Below are 22,396 nucleotides of genomic sequence, written 5' to 3'. Positions count from 1 at the left end.
ATACAGTTTTTCTTGTCAGCTTTGGACAACTTTATATAAAAATTGTTGTCATTGAATTAATATAGAAGCATGACTAAATTTAAATGGGCATTTGTATTGTGAACCACTGGGCTGGAGATTGAAAAGGGTCTGTTACACATGCACTTTGTGAATAGCAGAAGATTCGGCCTTTAAAGTTAACCAAATTTCATTTATTATCTAGTTATAATTGTACATAAATATAAGAAGACTATCATCCACATTTATCCAACCTGCTTTGCAAAACTAATTAGGAAATGGGCTGAAGCATTTGACAAAGTAAGAGCTTTCCAGTCAACTGTCAGTAATGCTGTGTATATCCATACCGTTCTGAACCACAGCAGTCTTCTCCGGAATCAGTGTTGGCCGGTGCACCAAGAACAATCATCATGGCCAATACATCGCAGTGTTTAAAGGATCTGATTTTGCATGTCAGAAGTAAAAAGTTTCATCAATGTCATCAGAGTGCAGAAACACATGTTAAGACCGGGAGCAATGAAATCTTGTGTGTCTGAATTCCACTCAAAGCTTAAAAAAAACCCCAACAGATCCTGGAAACTTTTATCCTCTTGATGCCTGACATGGAATACATTTTGTTAACAGTGACTTCTTGGCTTTAAAGTTCCCAAGGCACCAGCACTCCAGAGTTGTGCATTCCGGCAGTTCTTGTTTTCAGTTTAATGGGACTAGCATTCAGGTATCCAGATCAGACATCGATTGACTGGTTTCCAGACAACAGGAGCTGGAAATCTATATCCCTTGCAAGGCTTGTTATAATAGGCACACAGAGTATCAGATTCCTCATGACACACAGAGACAGCTGCTTTCAAAACCCGGAAGCGAATACTGCTACTATACAACGCACTACCTTACATTGCTTCCTCTGCCTGAGATGATTTAAATCTATTTCCAGGCAACTGCCCTACCCACTAAGCAACAAGCTCATGCGACTTTCGTTCTGGTCTCTTCAGCCCAGTATAACTTTGACTGTTTTCTATAGGTGAAAGCACCAAGAGGAAAGGTAAGGAGTGCATTCACACCAATAGCCAACAGCTGAGTAACGAGCACTCTCTTGGAAGGAGAAAAAGGAATCAGCTCGTATACACTCTGCTCACTAGACACCTCTTCTCTCTGGGCTTCGTTTCTAAGGTAAAGCAAACTCTGTTGTTCAAAAACAAAAAGTTGATGCCTACTCTCAGAAGAGCTCAAAGACCACAGAGCTCAGGTGAACAGACACACAGCCTCAGCAGCTCCCTTCTGAACTACATGAGGCAGATAGTCGCGGACACAAGGAGACACTGGCTTCAGTCTTGTGCACTGCAGAAAAACTTATCAGGGATCTGAAATGTTTTGGCACTGAAGTCTATTACAGGATCTAAGGTTCATAAATCCTTTGTTGACTCTTCCTAGCCTGTAAACATAAGTTATATGCAACAGTCATCTTTAAAACAGATAAAAGGATACATCTGTGCTAAAATTTTCAGGTTGTTCCTATAGCTATATTTATTAAGAAAGTGACCACAAAAAAATAGGGCAACATTTAAAGAAGATGGAAGATGTAAGGCATGAGGTCCTAATTAAGATTCAATGTGGATCAATAAGCATAACTGCATTCATTGCCCTTTGCACCCAGTTTTTTGGCTTTCAAATATTTGTCTTTGATAAGTGCATCCTAAAGTTTAGTCTCATTGCAGAGTAAAAGAGCATTTATAGTGTTCTTATAATACTGTTTTTGCTAAAAACTGCTTGTGCCAGACTGTGAGGGTCAAACCCGTACTACTACCAACACTGCCATACTCTACCAGTGGCTCCTCACAGTCCTCCCTCCTCAGAATTACTCAGGGTAAACCTTGAGTCATGACCTGCATGGAAGTCTCTTCTTAATCAGGCATCATCTCTCTTATTGATTCTTGTGGCAATTTGGCTAAGCAAAATCCACAAACTCGCATCCTTCAATCTACGTTTAGAAGCTTACTGAAATTTTCTGATATTCACACCTGAAGTTTTGTCAGCATGCAGAACTACAACATTAAGCATGCTCAGTAACAGCAAGAGAAGTTTGGGTGCCATTTCTACCAGAGTTGTTTCCTAATGAGATAATTCAAATCAATTATTGGTCCAAGGGAGCCCACAACTTGGCTGCCCTTCATGGGAAGATACAAACAACTCCCTTCACAACACTGCTGTAGTCGTATTAGTTCTACTGAAGTCATCTCCTGTATATATATGTCTTAATTACATTTTTTTACTGCAACAGCTTTCCAAATTTCACATCTCTGCAACAGCACTATCGCGATTGAAGAGGGGAACTTATTACGTGGTCATTATTGTAATTTTTTAATCTTTCCTTAATCTCACCTCCACAGTTTCTCTGCCTGTATTCCTTAAGTAACTTGCTGCAACAAAGTAGGAGCTTATGCTGGTGAAGTTGTAATTACCTTCTATAGCTAATAAAATCTTCCTAGAACACCACAGATCTTATATTTGCTAAAAAAGTAGAAATTGTTAAAGTTATGTTAATATTTTTATATTGAACACAACTTCTAGACTAATAATTCCTCTCATACTTCTAACAGCCAGTGTGTAATAGATAGTAGTGGGGGAAAAAAAAAAAAAAAAGGGCAAAAATAAGAAGCAAAACAGATTGCTGGGGGTGAGGAGGAAGGTAAGGAAAATAACATTCATTTGAAGTATCTTAACATATTGAGATATTTTTGTAAGCTTTCTGGCAGATGTTTGTTCTCATTATGAATTTCTCTCATGTAAAATAGTTTATTAAACAGGATGGGGCACTGTTCCTAGCTTTCCACTGATGCTCTTGGCAAAGCACAAGCCAAATTAGGTATTGATCCACAGTGTGTAGCTCAAAAACCCTGCAGAGCTATGCAGGATGCAGAAACACTTTTCAGAATTTGCCTCAAATGTTCTGACAGTCTTTGCTGCATGGCCCACTTATCTTCTCCTGAGGGAGTAGGGATCATTAATATGGAAACCAGATATTAAGCCAACATTCAAACCACCATCTCCTAGGGAAGTGGATTTACAAAGCTACAGAGCTGTGACAGGCTTTTTTTTGCTATACAAAACCAAGGATGAACACAGAATTCTAACTTCAGCTTTTCTCAATTCAAGCTTTCAGCAGTGCCTGAACAATATACAAGAAACATTTGCTCAGGTTCCTCCTTGTCCTCAGACCAGGACACTCCTTCAGGCAAGGTCTGCTTACTGTACAGAGCTTACTGCTTAAGGCCAGAGCTTACTGTACAGGCAAGTGATCCCTCCTGCTCTCAGCAGGTACCCTCAGTGAAATGCAACCTGCATTTGGCTTTCTAGAATAAACTTAAAGCGCTTGGTGAAGATATTTGTTTGAAGCTTCTGTCTTGCTTATCAAAATCAATTGCATTACCTTAATCCCTACAAGTCAAACTGCAGAAACCGTCATCTTCCATGTCAACCCTTCCTTGCAGCTGAAGAACAAACATTCTATTTCCATACTGTGCAAAGGATGGCAGGGTTTCATCCGACTTGTTGTTCGCATCCCATGTGTACAAGCTATTTAGAAAATATTGGTTTTGTTACATGTAAGTTTAATAAAGTTTTATAACACCAAAGACAGCTGTTTAGGAAAGTTCTTTATTTCACAGAATTTCATCGGCATGGTTTGTTCAGAAAGGGGAAATCTATCCCACCAGTGTCAAAAGTGATCTTGCCAACATCAGAACAGAAGGTCACTTTTCAGCCTCGGACTCATTAGCTCTGCCTTCTAATAACTTAATACCAGGATTTGCTATGAGTAAATAGAGATTAAACCAGGCTTCTGTTATAAAATAAGATGGCAAACTGCAAGCATCAGTCCTACATAACGCGAGTCAAACAGAACAGGAAGGGAAACTTACAGAAAGAGCAAGAGGAAATAAAATTAGACTCGAAGTACGTCCCAGGGAAGTATCCAGAGCCATTCATTATATAGTAGTATATCCGCACTGGTAACCCTGAATCTGCACCTGCATTCTGCCAGCAGTCCACTGCACTTCAGCAAATACATATATTTAAAGATTCAAAGAAACGGGATAACAATAGACAACAACAGAAAAGCTTTAAACTCTCAGAGCCCACTTGAACAGACTAAGAGTAAAAAAGGATACAATTATCTAAGTAACTGAGCAAACTGCATTCTACAAAGGCAGAGGCGTAGTTTAGAATCATCTGAAGGAAGAGAATCGGTATCCACAAAAAACAAACAAAAAACCACACACAAATCACAAAGGGAAAAAACCAAAGACTCTAGAATAAGCTTCCAAAATAAAATTGACTTTAAATGGTTAAAACATTTTTGGTCCTGTTGCTTGGAAGAAATAATCCTAAACTAGGTTCCGAAATGGAAGGAATGACCGCGTTTATACAGATCGTACTGTAAACTGAAAGAAAACTGCAAGATATTGAAAAATACTTTAAAATCGGTGAACTGTTTAATTGATAGGAAGTATAAACAGTTGTTTTGGCACTGTACTTGAAGGAAAGGTGGAGATACACATTTCATTACCACGCTGATGCCCATACATGACATCCTAGTTGAACTATCAAACCACAAAGTTTGCAGTCTTAAATACAAGTGCAACAGGAAAGAGAGTCAAGTCAGAAGTCCCCACTAGCCTTCCACCATTCTTTTAAGTATGGCTCCCAGGCCACCTTTTGCCACTTTCAGTGGGGTCAGTTCTTCTTTATTCTCAATGTGAATACTCGCACCGTGAGACACCAGCAGCTTTGCCTCCTCCACTCTCTCTTCATCGCAGGCTAAATGACTGTAGCAAGAACAAGAAACCCACAGCCACTATTAAATAGTCCAAGCTTATAAAGAGCAATAATTACACCTTGTCAAAATGACAGTGTGAATGTTGGGAGGGGGAAGGGGGAGATACATCCTAGAACAACAAAACCACACACAGCCAACTACCTACACAGATTCCAAAGCCTGCTGTCCAGTTACTCTGTTGTCATTAAGTAACTCAAGAACATTCCTCCTGCTACTGCCCTTGCAACATTAAGACACTTCTTTAGATTAGGATTTGGCTCTGCAGTCAGCAAAGCTAAGGAGCACATATTCAACAGTGGAATCGGAAAATGGTAGCCTCTATTTGAATCAAAAGTTATAAAGGAAATCGTACGGTCCTTAAAAATAATCCGAAGTAAAGAGTTACTGCAAATGCAGCCAACGCTTTTTTCCATTTGGCATAATATCTTGAGAATAAATGTATGTGTTCCAGGGCAATACTGGGTTTTACGTCTAGCTAAAATACACTGCTTGATCTTATTCACAGCAAAACCTTGATTCCACTGTAGACGAGGCAGAGTTTTGCCACCAGCTTCAGATTCAAATTGATTTCTAAGGTAATATCAAACACTGGACTGACTGTACTTAAACTGCAACTTATTTTCCTTACTGAGGTGAAGAAAAGTTTCCAAAATTAGTTCTTGCTCAGCAGGACAGAGTAGGCCAGCCTGCAAGACCAGTTTCCTCCAACTTTGTTGTCATTAGCTTGCTTTCTACCCTCTAGTGGCAACTGAGCATATTCCAAATTATTACAAAAGGTGTTCTATGCTTTTTAAGTAGATGTAGTAACATAAATTAAAGCATGTATGTACAGACACACTTAGGCAAAACGCTAAGTATGATTTTTCTCAAATCCTGTTTAATTACATAGCGGTGTGAAGCAAGAGAGTATTTGTAGGCAATGAGAAATTAAAAGAAATTGAAGTAATGGAGTTTCATTTCATAGAGATTATGCTATATCAAGTAAAATAAAAATTAAAAAATTACTTACAGAGGAGTATTCCCTTCAGAGTCCTGCATATCAACAGACGCATTATGCTGCAGAAGGATCTGTACCATTTTTAGGTTTCCTTTGGCTGCTGCTCTGTGCAATGGGGTGGATTTAAAATGATCTGTTGCATCTGGATCAGCTCTGTTCTCTAAAAGCATGATTGCAATCTGAATATGTAGAAAGAGAAAAGAGGGGGGGAGGAGGAGAAAAAGTTAATATAGCTAAGCACTTCTTCCAAGAGCAACACCATCTCCAGTAACACTGGCAAACATACCTCCTGCTTATTTTTGGAGGCTGCATAATGTAGGGGCGTACAGCCGTTCTGATTGACAGCATTTACATGAGCACCCTTGGCAATGAGGGCTTTCACAATTTCATCGCGGCCTGCCGAAGCGGCAATATGTAAGGGGGTCCAACCAGCCTACAGAGGAAAGGAAAAACCCACATTATTCAAACCAGGAGTTTTAGGCAAAAGTCATGACAAAGCATAAACCCAAAATACACTTGACTACTCATTAGTCATCCCGCACATATTCTTAAAACTGTAAAGCTAAACATTCTTGTTTAGCACCAGAAAGACAAGTCTCACATCCTCTCACAAGCCTGCATTCACTACCTGAGAAATGCTGCCAGTTAATGACAGAAATCACTTCCATCATGTAGTTATGCACGGCGTCTTGCAGGCCACTTTGCCCCGGCAGAAATAACAGTAGTGCTTTGTTAAGAACAAACAAGAGTAGCAGAAAAGGGTGTCCAAAACTTTATGCAATCTTTTCTATATCCTATCCTCTAATTAAACTGATGGGACGTTTTCTTCTTTAAGGAAAACCTTTAGGATGCTTCATAAAGGAAGCAATCATTTCAACCCTTCCTCTAGAACAGTAGCAGACCGTCTCCTTTGCAACTGTGAAATCACCGAACCTGTCACCGACTCTATAAAGCCTTCCCCAATAATGAGAAATCTTCAGGGTACCTCATGATTTGGCACAACGTATTTAACAGGATCACACTGGGATAAAGGTAATGTGAAAACCCCCAACAACACAAACACCCCCGGCTTTGCCACTTTGTTCATAAAAATTCTCCTAAAAATCCCTTGACAATAAGCAAGGCTCATCAAGTCTCGTTATACCCCCCCCCCCTTCCACGTAAGCTGTGAAACGCTTCAACTGCCTTTCTAGCGCATGCACAGGCATACGCACCTTTTAACACCACCACCCCCCGCCCCCCCCCGAAACCACACTGGATACACCAACCGGCGGGAGGAGGGAGGGAGGGAAGGAAGGAAGGAAGGAAGGAAGGGAGGAACCTAGTGCTGGGAGCACTTCTGCGGCTGAAACCGCGACGGTAAAGGGTCCGGACAGAAACTTCGCCACCGAATTCCCCACACAAACACCGGTCCCCGGCATCTCCTCAGCCTCCCGGCCAGCCCCAGGCCAGCCCCTCACAGGGGTGCGTGGGAGGGGGCGTCCCGGGAGGGCTGCGACACTCACATCGTCCTTGTCACCCACAGGAACGCCGAGGCTGAGGAGGAGATCGGCGACGTCAGTGTGTCCCGCCGAGCAGGCCCAGTGCAGCGCGGTCCGGTTGTCCTGAGGGAGAGAGGGGGGGAGCGGCGATGAGGGGGAGGCGGGAAAGGCGGGAGTGGGGCGGCAGCGGGGCGGCAGCTGACAGGAGCGGCCCCACAGGCCGCCCGCTCTCGCCCCGGCGGGCACGGAGTGCCGCGGCCGACTGACCTGGTCGGCCTTGGTGGCCAAAGCCCTGTCGCGCAGCAGCTGTGCCCGCAGCTCCTCCAGGCGCCCAGCATAAGCCAGGTTACAAACCCCCACGTCGGACACCGCACCCTCCATGTTAACCCTGCCACAGGGGCGGCACCTCGGCCCCGGCGCCGACCAATCAGAGGGGCGCCGGGGCCAGCCCAGCCAATCGCACCTACAGGCCAGCTCGTCTCCACCTCCCGCGCCGCGGGGGCTGACGGGATTTGTAGTCCTCCGGGCGGGAGGCGGCTGCGGTGCCGCCGGCCGGCGGGACTACTCCTCCCAGGGTGCCCCGCGCCGCGGCCGTGTTGTGCCTCCGTGTCGGGGCGAGGAGGAGGATGGTGACAGCGGGAGGATGGAGTCAGGTGAGGGGCGGCGGTGGCGCGGGGCCGCGGAGCGGGGAGAGGGGACAGCGGGGCAGCTGTTGGCGGGGCAGGAGCGCTGGCAGCGGCGGCGATGGCAGCGGCGGCAGCGAGGGGTCAGACCGGCGGCCCGCCCGCCTCAGGGCCGCGCCGCGGGCTGAGGGGTGAGGCGGAGGGGGGTGGTCGGTCGGTGCTTTCGGTGGTGAGGGGTTTGTCTGGCGGGGAGGGACGGGGCCCCGCGGCCGCCCCCGGGGCGGGGGGTGCGGGGGCTGCCGGCGGCGCGGCGCGGCGCGGAGGGGCTCGGCCGAGGCTCGGGGCGGCCCGAGGCCGGTGTCGGCGCTGGCGGCGGCGGGCGGCTCTCGGCCGGGCCTCGGCGGTGGGAGGGTCGGGGCTTCGCAGGGAAGAAGTGGCAGAGCCCGGCGGTTCTTTCGCGGGTGGTCGGAGACGTCCCGTGGGAGCGGGACACGGCCGCGCAGGGCCCTCCTGTTGGCTCCCGGCGGGTGACAGTCTCTCGGGTGGCAAAAAGGGCTCAAAAAGAGAGCGTTGGCTCTGTCAGCGCGCCGAGGGGTGGGCTTTCTGACGGGGAGGGCAGAGCGCGGTGTGAGAGGTCCTTTCGCTCTCTGCGCTGTCTCGGGGAAGAAGTTGGCGGTGGTTTTTAAGGGCTGCCCGCGCCCACACCCAGCGGCGGTGCACCTTCGGTGCTGGGTGGCCCTGGGTGCGCCGGTCGGAGGGTGCTGTAGCTCCATTTCGCTTCTGATTGCGATTGTGTATATTTTTACCTTTTTTTTTCTTTTCTTTTCTTTTTTTACATTTTCCCGATGCTTATTCATTCTTTATACTGTATAGGCGTGTACTTACTTGAGGAGTAAAATATAATTGTGTTTGCTTTCACTTTCAACCTCTGGCTTTTTAGCAGTATGTTCCTTATGATTGGTATGTAAAAGAAACGATTTTACATTCATTTTTACACTTGAAGGCCTGTTTTCCTCTTCCAAGAAACCCTGCTTTGTCTAAAAATTGATTGAATGGTCTTCTTTAAGTACTACTAATTTGTTATTTTACAGTAAGTAGGTCTAGCGTTGAATAATAACATTAATACATCTTTTATTTTGAAGTATTTCAAATCTGCAGTTAGGAAAGCAAAACCCAGTCTTGCTAACACTTCTCACATGCTTCCCATTAAGCACAAGGGCATAATCGCTCTGAGTGGCAGTATTTGTGCGTTTCAGATCCAGCATGGGCACACATGCTGTGATGCCTAAATCGTTTTTCCCATTCCTCATCTCCTTGAATCAAATCTCACCGCGGCCATCCTGAACTTCTGCTGTCCCTTCAGTCAGACTGCTTTTAGTCAAGGTGCCAGCCACGTTATTCTCTCGGCACTCACCGAGGATCAAAATAAAATCCAATAATAGCCAAGACATTGGCTATTTCAGTATCAGAACAGCTTGTTAAAGGAAAATAGTAAACGTAGAAGACCTAAAGACGACAAAGAGTCAAACTCGTTCAGTCTAAGAACTCAAAATTGTGTATAAAAGAACAAAGGGACAAAGTGGAGTTTGAATTTTGTGTATTCCTGTTCAGTTTTATCTAGGTATGAAAACCAGATCACTATTTTGTCAGACTACTTAGAAGAATTTCCAGAAACTGATGAACCGGTGTGGATTTTAGGAAGACAACACCACCTAAACACAGGTATCTTTAGAATGAAAATTCATCTCTAAAATCCGTAGAGCATTCATGGATTCACATGCAGCAGCAGCTCCTGATTTCCTTACGTTCTCTAAATGTCTTGTGAGGGAAGTTTATTTTTCTCCATCAATGAGAAACCAACTATAAGCAGCGGTATTCATCCTAAAATGAAACCAGAAGTTTACCGATGTACTTTCTACCATAATTCATGCAGAGAGATCGTACTTGTAGCAAAGGCTAGTCAGGTATGAGGCTGGTCACTTCTCAACATCAAATGCCTCAGAAATATGTAAATAAATAACTTTTGGGGAATGTTCAGTATTACTAATTTTATTTTCCCTTGAGGGATGCTGTCTGCATCCTGTTATTTGCAACTAAAATGATATTTCAAAAGAATAATAAGAATAGTAACAATAATAATAACAACATTCATCTAGGGCACGTACTGTATTATGATGAAAATAAATATATGACCTAAAAGTCATAGCAGAGTGATGCATTTATATATCATATAAAAATAAGATTTCAGAAATGAGTTTTGCTCCTTGGGGAGAAGACGAGGGCATCCTCCTGTGTTACGTGTCAGAGGCAGTGTCGTCGGTGCAGGTGTGGTGTTCAGGACAGCCGAGGGTACCGCGTACAGCCTGGGTTGGCTGAAGGATCCCTTGAAAAGGCCGGTCAGTCCGAGCCACGACTCGGAGAAAATGCAGCAAGTAGGATTCTTAAGAATTCTTCAGAGCCTTTGGGAGAATTCTGTAACCGCATGTATTTAAAAAAAAAAAAGAGATTTAATTACATTTAATATTATTAACCTTTTCTTAAAATGACTTTGTTTGGAGGTAATGCATAATTTCATGTTGATTTGCATGTAGAAATTCTTCACCTTTCTTAACTTGCTTTACCAGTTCTTTCCTGAGGACATAGTTCTCCACAAATGTTTCATTCAAGCTAGGCATAGTCATTCCAAACACCTTGTAAAACTTCATTGGCTAATAATTATTTCAACCTTAAGAAGCTAACTTTAATGGAGAGTCTACAAAAGCTCTCTGTGATTGAACAGCTAAAAATGTTTTAAATATGAAGGGTCTTTTATATAAAAGCTAACGGAAGTCTTCCATGCGCTCTGTATATTGACTGTAGAGGGAAAATTAGAATTTTTCAGTTTTAAAAGCTTGTTTTAATCATATCTTTCCTCTTAAAAATATTCCAGACAAATCTAAGTTATTGTTGGATATAAGTGCTCGTCTCTGGTTTACATATAGAAGAAAGTTTTCGCCTATTGGTAAGTATGCAGCAGCCCAGCTGCCTTGTTATAAATTAGATAGCAGAATTAGGGGTGTTATCATGGACTGAAAAATGATTTTTACTGTATTAGAACATTTTGAGCGTCATTTTAAATGTTCATGCAAAGAAAATGTTAAAGCTATTGAAAGCTGTGTTTACTTGTACCTGCATATACTCAAGTCTTCATGTTTGTAGAGCAAGCAGTACAGTTAGACCAGCAATACAAAAAGAAAAGGTCTTGCCCAGTGTCTTTTATCCACAGGACGGATTTTAATACTGACATTTTCTCTCTGGCGCTGCGCTCAATTTAAGGCCCGTACTGATTGTAATGAACTTTTCTCATAGGAGGCACCGGTCCTTCGTCTGATGCTGGCTGGGGCTGTATGCTGCGATGTGGGCAGATGATGCTGGCACAAGCGCTGATCTGCAGACATTTAGGAAGAGGTGAGTACTGTTGCTGAGTGAATTTTTGTGTTTTTTGGAGACCGTTTATTTTTTGTTGTAGTTTTCCATAAAAGCACAAAACCTAAATTTATTAGTGAAGCTTTCTTTGAGGTCCTGATAGAAGTTACTAGTGAATTATTCTTGTCTCACAGGGGGAAATCGTGCTGGCCTTAAGCAGAGAAATAGAAATAGAGGGAGGACAAATAGGGAATCCCATGGTTGTTACTTTATAAATCTTTTTGAGGAATACCCAAGTTGAGGCCAAGGGAAAACCTGCCGCCATGGGTCTGAGTTCTTACCCTTCTCTTCATTGCTTACATAGCCACCAAATGTTCGCACACAGTGACTGTGCGAATAGTGACATAGTGATAGACATCATACAAAGTACTGCACAGACCACTCACCCGTCACCAGCCTGAGGTCCAAACCCCACAGCAGAACCCATTAGTGCAAGTTCTTAAGCCTGTGTCAACACCTCACGTCCCAGGATCACAGGTAAGTATCACAGGTCTGGTCTGCGCGTAGCTGCTCTATCAGCTGAACGGTCACGGATAAGTCTGTCACCCTTATACCAGTGTGCGGTGGTGTCTATGGTGCTTTGTGGGTTTCTCTGCTTTAATAACTGATTCCACAGAAGGATTTACCCACTTGAATAACTGAACCCACAGAACGGAGGTGCAAAGATTTGACTGAAGGCGTAGGCAAACAAATTACCTGAGAAAAACTAGAATATGAACTCGTAGTATCTGTCTGCTTCCTAGTATCAGCCCCTCGTATGCGCTTGTCTGTCAGTAAGCGGGAGGTTACTTGTGTTAGAAGCAAGAGCATACATGGCAAAGCTGTGGTTTGGATCTTGCTGTGGCAGAGGGCCAGCGCTGCCTTTGGAATTTGCATTATGGATATGTCATTATCTGATATATACTTACAAATCTAACAAAATCTAAAGAGAGCGTATAGTTTTAAACAATCTTGGAGGCTCACATACAGCAATAGCTATCAATTCTCAGCAGTGATTGCTCAGAATATGTTTGCAGTTGATGTTTTAATTTTATTTTCCCAGTTTTCACAATCAGGCCTGTGATGATAAAGGGCAGCTTGATAGTAAATGACAAGCTGCGACGTCCAGGAACTCTAAACAAAATGTAAATATTAGAGATGAATTGTACATTAGTCTTTTAACACCTCATTGTATGGCTTTCTACTATCTAGAGATTTGATTGGGATGTTGGAAACATTATTATTTTTTAATCTGTATAACTTTTTTCCTGTAAGATTGGCAATGGGAAAAACACAAAAAACAGCCAGAAGAATATCATAGAATCTTACGGTGCTTTCTAGATAGAAAAGATTGCTGTTATTCCATCCACCAAATGGGTAAGAATACACATCAACTTTTTTTTTTTATTCCACTGAAATTCCCACTGTTTTGAAACTTTCTAATTTGAAGTACATTAATTCAAAATTTTAAAAAGGTGATTACGAAGACGATGTATATGTTTACATATAGATAAAAATGCATGCAAATAGGTACAAAGTATAATAATTCAGAAATGTTATTCACTGAGACCTAAATAAGTCTGTATACTAGAATCTGGCTCTTGATGAAGTGTGCACGCCTTAGGGTACCAGAGCCGATTGTATTAAAACAGACAGTCGCAAAGCATATTGCTGTAATTTGCAATAATGGACACAAATATTTTTAATTGTCATTACAGTTTAGAAACTTTTTGTAAAGTACCTAGCAGTCATTAAGATTTGAAAAAGGCATAGATTGAGAAAATAATTGTTATTGTCAAATACAGTTTGCAGTTGCTCTAGCATGTATGTCAAATATTAGCAGGTCATGCTATTTAACCTGCATTGTGACCAGACTCTGTGTGGTCTTTTTTTTTTTTTTTCTCTAAAAACAGCACAGATGGGTGTTGGAGAGGGGAAATCAATTGGAGAATGGTTTGGACCAAATACAGTTGCTCAAGTACTGAAGTAAGTCAAGTCGCACTGGTTCACTCAGAACGTACTCCCCTGGGGCAGCTGAGCACAGAGACTGAGATGCGGCCCAAGACACAGCTGGTCTCCCTCGCTCTCAGAATCAGGAATATATATGCCGTGTGTTTGCAAGTACCGCGCAGACGATGATGCTGTAGCCCGGTGGGCAGCTGCTGAGTTGGGATTGGGCGAGTTTTAAATTTTAATATACCAAGAGCCTGGGGAGGACCTGCAGAAAGGTCCCTCCTGCTATGGCATCTACTTGCCCTAACCTCTAAGCACCGGAGATACGAATTCCTTTCCACAAAGCGGCATAGCTATGACAGGTCATGAGTGTCCCTGTGCAGATTAGAGTGGTGGCGTGAAACGTCAGAGTGAAGTCATCCAGGCCAAGGAGGGAACCGAAGCACAATTCCTCACTGTCTGAGCTGCAGTTCTGCCTGAAGGCTGCTGTGTAAAACACAGACAGCTCCTCCTAGTCTAGAAGCCGCACTTGAAAGACTTGACTTTGCTGTGTTTGTGAGGGATAGGTGGAGGTGCCAAATCTCAAGTGGAGTCTAGACTGCAGGTCCAAGTGCGCAGCAGCAGTTCTTTGCAGCCCTGGGACAGACACACATTCTGGAAAGAGAGCAGAGCTAAAGTGTCCCCCGGTCTCCAGCTCTTTTCCCTTACAAATTCTTCATGGCTTAGTGCTCACATCCAGGTTTTTCTGGCTTATTTTAGACAGCTGACTCTGCCTGTGCATCTTAAGAGTGTAGCCCCCTTCCCCAGAGTTTTGGATTCACACAAGTGGACAGAAACCCATGTGCTGTCATGTCTCCCTCCTAACTTTTGGGTGCTGAAAACCTTTAGCTGATCTAGCTCTTAATGCCCCGAGTCTGCTGTCCACACGTGCACAGAAATAGTTCCACTGAATTTAGTGGAACTTCTTAAACAAAAAGTAATGTGCAAAACTGGCACAGGAATTTTTTTCTTCTCTAGACAATGCCAAGCAGAATGGGGAGGATCCCCCTGTGGAAGCTGTGAAGTGCAATAAAAAGTAATAAACTTAATTAGGTGGTTGAGTTGTTACTATCACTGCATTTGGCCAAAGGGCAAATCAGCTTTCCCATGGTGCAGTGTGCTTTTCCTGGTACCGCTCAGTATTTATTTTTCTAAACATATTAAACATTAATTATTCAAAGCTATCTTTTTATGACATGGAGACTTATAAAAATCCAATAAATGTTTTTCCAAAGAAACATTTTTTTTTTACTCAAGAATGATCTAATTGTCCTGAATGAAGAGCTGCTCTCCTGGTCCTCATAGCTTGTATTAATTATTATCTTCATATTTTCTAGGAAGCTTGCTTTATTTGATGAATGGAATTCATTAGCAGTTTATGTATCTATGGACAATACAGTGGTCATTGAAGACATCAGTAAGTGAAACATCGGTTCTCTGGTTACAGTTTTTGATTTGACTCCACTTTCCTGAATGTATCTAAGTATGAACAAAATAGTTTTGGGCCGTCCCTACTTGTTCCCAGGGGGGGGAAAGGAATAAAGGAAATGCAAACACAGGTTTTGGGTGTCCAAAACTAAAGCCAGCACAGAACAGTGTTGGCATTTTTGGTGGCTCACTTACATACCGTGCAGTTTGGGAGAAGATGGAGTTTGGTCTGTGCTATCTAAACTCCTACCCCAGAAATGGAATGAAGTTGCAGTATGTAGAAATACAGAGAAATGTTTTTAATACAGAGTTTGCCAGAGAGATGTGGTTTTGTCAGGCAAAAGAGAAACCAGGGGCAGATCCTAGAGGAACAGGCCAGGCTTAATTTTCAGTTCTAATAAAGGTGGGCTTACAAATGGTATTTAGCCATAGCCTATTTCTACTTTAGTCCCTGCTTCTGCTTATTTTGTGTTCACATCACTGGAAGTGAAGAGTTCCCTGAAGAGTTTCTAACGCTGTCATCTCTGCCGTTTCTTTCCTGGGCGAAGCTTGACAGTATTAATAATGCTAGCAGTAAACGTAACTTCTGTCTTAAATTTTCATCCCCCAGTCATTTATGTCGTGTCTCACTAATGTGCCAGCACATACCCTGTCTGCTAGAATTACTCCTACCAAATAGTTATGATTTCCACGCCCTGCTCCTTTTGTCTTAAAACAGGAGCTCTAGAAAGACGTCTGCCAAAGTAGCTTAATTGACGATTGAGAGGAAGATCTGCTCTGTGTTCCTTTGCGCATTCATTGATTTCTGGTTTTATTCCCACAGAGAAAATGTGCTGGTCCCCTCCCCAGAGCAGCAGCGCCGCCCACAGCAGCGCACATGTGCACAGAAGTGCTCTCGGCCGAAATAAGAACGCAGCAGGATTCTGCACAGGCTGGAAGCCCCTCTTGCTTATTATACCTCTACGGCTAGGGATAAATCACATAAATCCAGTGTATATCGATGCGTTTAAAGTAAGTTTTTTTTTCAGTGAATTGGTTGTTACTGTGAAATGAGTTCAGGTATCTGTTACATCAATGAACAAATCAACTACAATTTCAGTTTTCTTCCTTTGAACTCCTAGGAATGCTTTAAGATGCCACAGTCTTTGGGAGCATTAGGAGGGAAACCAAATAATGCCTATTATTTCATAGGATTTTTAGGTAAGGAAAAAAGAAACTTATTCCAAATATGTGTATGATCTAAAGAGAGGTTGGTTTGGGTTCTTTTTGGAAGGGGAAATAGTAAGAAGTTTAAGCATGAGAATAGAATAGAAGAAATGAAGAAACATACCTCAAATACTTCAGGAACAGTGTGATACCATCCTTACAGGAACGGAAAAGTAGCAGCAAAGCTTGACATAAAACTAAGTAATGGTATAAGCAAGAACACCACACTAAGAGCCACTGATAGCAGTGGAAAAGTGTCAAATGGCACTAATGCTTTGTTAAACCTGAACTGGTTTAGTCAGATTTCTTTGTTCCATTTTCTGAATGAATGCCTAATGGGATTACGGATTGCATTTGTGGTCATCCTGTACTTTTTGATTTGTGGAATGTTAGGGATTACAACAGTTGACATTTTTAAAAAACGTACTGGACCTCACATAGAAAAAGGCAAGTATGTGACAAAGGTAGAACAAACCAACCAAAAAATCTACAGTAATCGAAAATTATACTAAATACCCTGTGGGAAACTATTGTGTCCAACTTTCTGATTCTCTCGAAGACTCCCTGGCTAGAAAGTCTAGATACTGACTGTGATGATAATCTAACTTCTGTTTTACAAGTCTGGATGGAATAAGTGCTTATTAAAGTCTCTTGCTTATTATCAACATACGGATTTTACCCATACAGGCAATGAGCTGATCTATTTGGACCCTCACACCACTCAGAGTTTTGTAGACTGGGAAGAAAATGGCACAGTTGATGACGAGAGCTTCCACTGCCAGCAAGCCCCACACAGAATGAAGATCATGAATTTGGACCCTTCAGTAGCTTTAGTAGGTGTTAGGAAGTAATAGATGTGTATACGTTATTTCTGAGTAATACCTCTGTATATTGATAAGGGCAGTAATGCATTTCCTTGAGCAGAATCAAGATTACAGGGCAGTCTTCTACCATCTAAAATTCAACAGCTGGCAGTTTATGTATTAACTGCATAGGATACGTTAATCTTAGGTCAGGCAGGGAACTGGCTGTTTGTATCCTGGGGAGCTCATTCATTTTCCTTACTGAGCAGAATTTACCTTGTGCAAGAAGGTCAAAGCAAGGAACCGTTTCCTTATTTGATTCCATCGCTACCACATATGCCTGGCCGCTCTGGACAAGTTGCTTAAGCTTAACTTATTTTACATCATAATTTACAAATCTTCAAATGGAATTACTTGTAGAAGGCATCCAGTATACATCAAAAAGATACTGTGGTAGTTGAAGAAATTAAATGTGATCCTGTGCCAGTATCCTTTGGTTGGGTTATAGGTGATTGTCACTTGAGACATATGTTTCTAAAGCTTTAAACCATGCATAAAGATACCACAGCCTCCTTCACGCATTGACATGTTATTATTATTTAATACTACTGTTGTATGTATTTTTTCTTTAGGGCTTCTTCTGCAAAGAAGAATGTGATTTTGATAACTGGTGTAGTCTTGTACAAAAGGTAATAGTACTATCTTTATTTGCTCTATATGAAATAATGCATAGTTTGTTGTTTTGTGTGTTTGTTTTTTTTTTTTAATGGAAATTCCCATTACAGCTTTCTCTGCATGCAAATTAAATGAGCCATAGAGGAGAATGCATTAATGTATTGGGATAGGCCAATCCTACTGAATGGCTAATTGGAGTTTGTTTAGCATTTTGACAGCCATGAACACTTGGAAACGAGTGTAAATATATACACTTTAAAAATTTTTCTTCTTTTAGCACTGCTATGTTACTGGCTGAAACTTAGTCATTTACTGAGAAGTAAATGTTAAAAGTAAGTTTGAACTGCCATGTTGTAGCAATTTATTTATTTATTTGCTTCCTGATCCTTTTTTGTTGTTGGACATAATATACCATTACATGTTCTAATTATGACTGTTAGTCCCTGGTACCACAGAAGATCTGATTCTGTAAGTGCTGGATCCCTCCAGCTCCTGCTGAACTGCAGGACACACAAAAGGTGCTTGCTGCCACACGAGAAGGACGTTAGGATGTTTCTGCATGCAGTTGGTACACAAAGCAACAGAAGTAACATCACCCTCTAAAGGCGTTTATTAAAAAAAAAAAAAAAAGCTAAGGAAAGCAGTTTGTAAATAACCAAAATGCAGGATGTCGCTTACCTCATTGAAGGAGTGGAATTTGGCTTCAATAACTTGTTTCTCCTGATCAAAACCTATCCTTCAAAATCTGTTGGGTTTTTGGACCTGATAGATCTGCCTTTTTTTCCCATCGATCAACGGAAAACTTGAGCACAGAGAGGTTCATGCAAGTAATTTTCTTTTAAAAGGCAGAAAATACTGTACGTTCTTGGTGTCTGCTACGTGCAAACAAAATTATAGGTGTGTGGATATCAAAGCTAATTATAACACACTGATAACTTGTAGGACAGTTCAAGGGATTTGTCTGTTTTCAACTAGGAAAATATTACAGAGCTGTGGGAAGCAGTGATTCGTAATGGCAGGTGCCTGAAATAACAGGTTTTCACTGTGTGTCTGCATAAAGCCTTTGCTTTTTGATAGACATACATAATTAAAAATGTTTTTAATTAAGCAGACATTTTTCATTTTTGAAAGTTCTCTTGAGCCATCTTTTAAAATGAAAGTATTGTGTCCTCAGGAGATTCTAAAGCAACAGAGTCTGCGGATGTTTGAGCTGGTCCAGAAGCATCCCCCACACTGGCCTCCTTTCATACCTCCCACCAAGCCAGAAGTGACAACTACCGGAGCAGGTGCAGTACCCACTGAAAGTGCTGTTGTGCAGCAGAATGTTCCTCGTTAGCAAACAAGAATAATCACAGGTGGAATAATTATGCTTTCCTAAGCGTCAAGCAGTCGCCACATGTTTAAATGCCTTATTCTTACGGAATATCGGACAGTCATCCAAACAGGCCACATACAGTTGCTAGCACAGCTTTTTTTTTTTTTAATCTTACAAAATACTTTGAAGGACACATTCCAGAAAAGTGTTTGGGTGTTTTGGGGTTGGTTAGTTGTTTTTGGTTTGGTTTGGTTTTTTTTTAAGTAAATAAAATCGGGCAAGTCTTTAGATTCTAAACTTTTTGTTTTGTTTTGTTTTGTTTTTTGTTTTTTGTTTTTTTTTTCCCCAGAACTCATCGAATCTACTGACAAGCTATTTGAATTGGAGGAAGAATTTGAAATCCTGAGTGTATGAAGGAAGCTGTGGTGACCCTTCTGAGTATTGAACATATTGCTAATATTATTGCATTGACTTAAATCACACAGCCATCTTAGCCCCAAAGTGCCTGAAATTACAGATAGCAGAGCACAAAAACCTGGTAGCATCCAAAACTCCAACAGTGACAGTTCCCGCTGTCAAAGCGCTTCCCCGGATGGAAAGGCAGTAAAAGATCTTATAAGACTCTTAAAGGGAACCTCTTTCTAATGTGTCTCTTTCCTGAAGACAGATGGACCTTTGAGATTAAGGCGAAAATAAGTATATCACTGGGCTGTATGTTTGGAGAAAGGGATAACACGAAATGGATATTTCTTGCTCTCGTATAATGCAATAGTTTAGTTCTTAAAGCAAAACAGTCTTCAGTTAAGGAGGATGTTTACTTCTGTTCCCTCCTGTGGGCTGCATCGTAGAAAAAATACATTGTCTTGTTTAAAAGATCGACTGGATCAGAAGAAAATCGTTTCCTTGTTAAATATTTTAACATGTATTTGAGCAACCACACTTTATTACAAAAATGTTTCTGTAAAAGGAACTATGTCTAATGTATACGTTTTGCAATAGCCTTCCTGTTTCTGGGAAACCTCAAGAGGAACAGGAGACGTGGACAGTTGATATAGATCACAACCACTGTTATAGTTATGATCTATTTCACCTTGACCTTAAATTTCAAATCATTAAAACTTAGGCTGACTTTTCTTTTGGAGCTAAAATGAGTCAAAGGTGGTTGAACTGTACCTTATTTATTTTAAAAAGGATTTACACAAGTTTCTCTGTTACAGCACTTTATCTGTGCATCTAATAAATTTCTTAAGCTTTTCATAGGTTGTATGCTGCTATATTTTGTTAATTTGTTTGTGTGAACTAAATATAAACCAGGTTATCTTAAAACTTAATATATAGGCATATGCAAATTACGTAATTGTTTTTTGACTCGCTGCCTTTTGAAGTCTGTTTTGGTAAAAGTGCCTTAATTCTACAGGTTTATCGGAACAGCCTGTGCAGTTTTATTTCTATGGCAGAGCATCTCTCTAGTAGCCATAAGAAAACCAGCTCAGAATAATTCAAGGCAAAGATCTTTTAATCCATTATAAAGTTGCTTTTTACTATCAGACAGTCCCCATTATGGTCATTTTGTCATGATAGTGTAATGGACATGAATCGCACAGTCGCATCTTCACCAATAAATGACAACCTAGAGAAATACCAAATGCCGTCTCCTCTCACTTGCACTTCTTCATCAGGGCCAGTGTGATTTCCAAGAAAATAGTTAACCGAATCATATTTCATCTTGTTTGCCTTCAGTGTTTATTAAGCACAGGTAGGAAACTATACACTTAGAAAAAAATATCATTTTCTTCCCCTCTCTGTGGATTAGCTGCATGGGTTTTTTAAAAACAAAGCATTACTTCTTAAGAATTCCCTCCGCGTGCACCTGAAAGGGAACGGCTTGTGCGGGAACAGGCTGAGCTTGTTGAACTGGGTGGAAGTTTGGGCAGTGATAGCAGTGGTGCCAGGTTATTGCAAGAGCAGCAGTTCCCTAAAGGTAGTGGTGCTTAAAATGCATAAGGTGCTGATCCTGGAAAAATATTAATTGTATTTGCATGTGTCCATCCTCAAAACCAAAACCATGTCCCTGTAGACACATTACCCGCTTGACACCCCTTTTTATGGCACCATGGGAGCCCAATGGCTGAAAAATTTGTTGTAGTTTGCCAGCTATTTGCATGAATTTTCAAAAAGTAGTTGTCGTGGTTTAGGCCAAAATTCGCTACTGGGGACCTGAGGGACCCCAGACGGGACCGACAGATGCTCCCCTCTACCCCTCTTCGCAGAGAGAGGCAGAGGAGGAAAAAGAGACTTAGGAGTTTAGAAGGAACTAAACTAATGAAATATTAATAATAAAATAAAAAGAAATAATGAAAAATATACAAAACCGTATCAAGCTCCCGAGATGACAGTCAGGACACCAGCTGGCACTGGGGCAGTCCCAGGCTGGACTCAGTGACGGACGGGAACTGGATTCCGGATCTGGATTCAGGATGGGGATCACAGGCAGACGAACAGCGTCCTCCTCAGACGTCGGCTGTTGGAGGAAGAGCCCGTGACCCTTTGATCCCTCAGCTTTTATACTGAGCATGAGGCAGATGGGATGGAATACCCTGTTGGTCAGTTTGGGGTCACCTGTCCTGTCCGCTCCTCCCCGCAGGTGGGACCCCACTATGCTTTTCCGCTTCCGACCCTCCGACGGGGCAAATAACAAAGTTGGTTGGCCGTGGGGGTTATGGCAATAAGTATAAGCAGAGCCTCTCTGCACACCATGCCTGGGCATCAGCTATATACAATTGGTCTGATCACTCTGAGAGAGCGAACAGTGTCTGCACTATATGCAGTTAATTTCAGTAGTTAGAAGAGGCCCAGCTAAGAAGCAAAGTTACTGAACAAAATTGGTTCTGTTTTACCTCAAACCAGGACATTAGCGAGCTTCCCTGGGTGCACACGGTGTTTTAAAGTTGCATTTACATAACCCAAGATGCAAATACAATGTGATCTGTCTGTGCTGGGACAGCTAAGAAGTAGCTTGGGTATTCTGCATAAAAGGATTTCCGCTCAGGAGTGTTAAAATGCCGTAAAAGACATTTGCAAAATGCATCCAAAGCAGTTGCTGATCTGTCACAATTAGGAATAAGCTAAATGAAAGACTAAATTGTTCTTCGTGAGTTCCCTGCTCGTCTCCAGGGTGGTTCAACTCTAGAACATCAGGACTCTCTGACCCCAGTCTAGGAAGATGATATTATTATATTAGCCATGTAAATAACCACGGAAGGCAAAAATATTATCTGCTTAAAAGTAATCATGTTAAGTACTTTGCTGGATAGAACTAGAGCCCGAGAGCCTAGTGAAGAAATAATACTTTAAATAAATGCTCCAGTCTTGTATTAATAATAATTTTCTGAACAATTCTGTCTTAAAGATTTTTAAGCTGAGGTGATAGTATATTTGCAAGGCACTTCTTTCAAATATCCCAGAATGTCAATATATAAGGATTGCATATGTTTCACTCTAGAGAGGCCGATGATAATTACTTTAGCCCAACTATATTAGCATACCTTTTTCATGGCTGTCCCCCAAAGTATACAAGGATAATACAATTAGTGGCACTTCT

General features: G+C 41.9%; 2 protein-coding genes across 2 annotated transcripts; one reads left to right on the top strand and one right to left on the bottom strand.

Annotated features, from left to right (window-relative positions):
• Positions 1-3,641: 3,641 nt before the first annotated feature.
• Positions 3,642-7,701, bottom strand: PSMD10 (proteasome 26S subunit, non-ATPase 10). Its single transcript, XM_082488277.1, has 5 exons — positions 7,577-7,701; positions 7,334-7,432; positions 6,115-6,261; positions 5,841-6,007; positions 3,642-4,820 (listed from the first exon to the last, which is right to left on the bottom strand). The coding sequence occupies exons 1-5, from the start codon at positions 7,688-7,690 to the stop codon at positions 4,667-4,669; spliced, it is 681 nt and encodes a 226-aa protein (XP_082344403.1). The 5' UTR covers positions 7,691-7,701; the 3' UTR covers positions 3,642-4,666.
• Positions 7,702-7,952: 251 nt separating this feature from the next.
• On the top strand, positions 7,953-20,428 carry ATG4A (autophagy related 4A cysteine peptidase; the record flags this gene model as incomplete). Its single annotated transcript, XM_082488189.1, has 13 exons — positions 7,953-7,962; positions 9,544-9,654; positions 10,862-10,933; positions 11,281-11,379; positions 12,652-12,753; positions 13,290-13,362; positions 14,706-14,785; positions 15,620-15,807; positions 15,918-15,996; positions 16,690-16,835; positions 17,438-17,494; positions 18,655-18,766; positions 19,145-20,428. The coding sequence occupies 13 exons, from the start codon at positions 7,953-7,955 to the stop codon at positions 19,207-19,209; spliced, it is 1,194 nt and encodes a 397-aa protein (XP_082344315.1). The 3' UTR covers positions 19,210-20,428.
• Positions 20,429-22,396: the final 1,968 nt, after the last annotated feature.

This window comes from Vanellus vanellus (genome assembly GCF_965231255.1).
Source record: "Vanellus vanellus genome assembly, chromosome: 10".
In the NCBI taxonomy this organism is placed as follows: domain Eukaryota; kingdom Metazoa; phylum Chordata; class Aves; order Charadriiformes; family Charadriidae; genus Vanellus; species Vanellus vanellus.
Note: the sequence above shows the minus strand (reverse complement) of the source record. Positions and strands in the feature narration are given on the sequence as shown.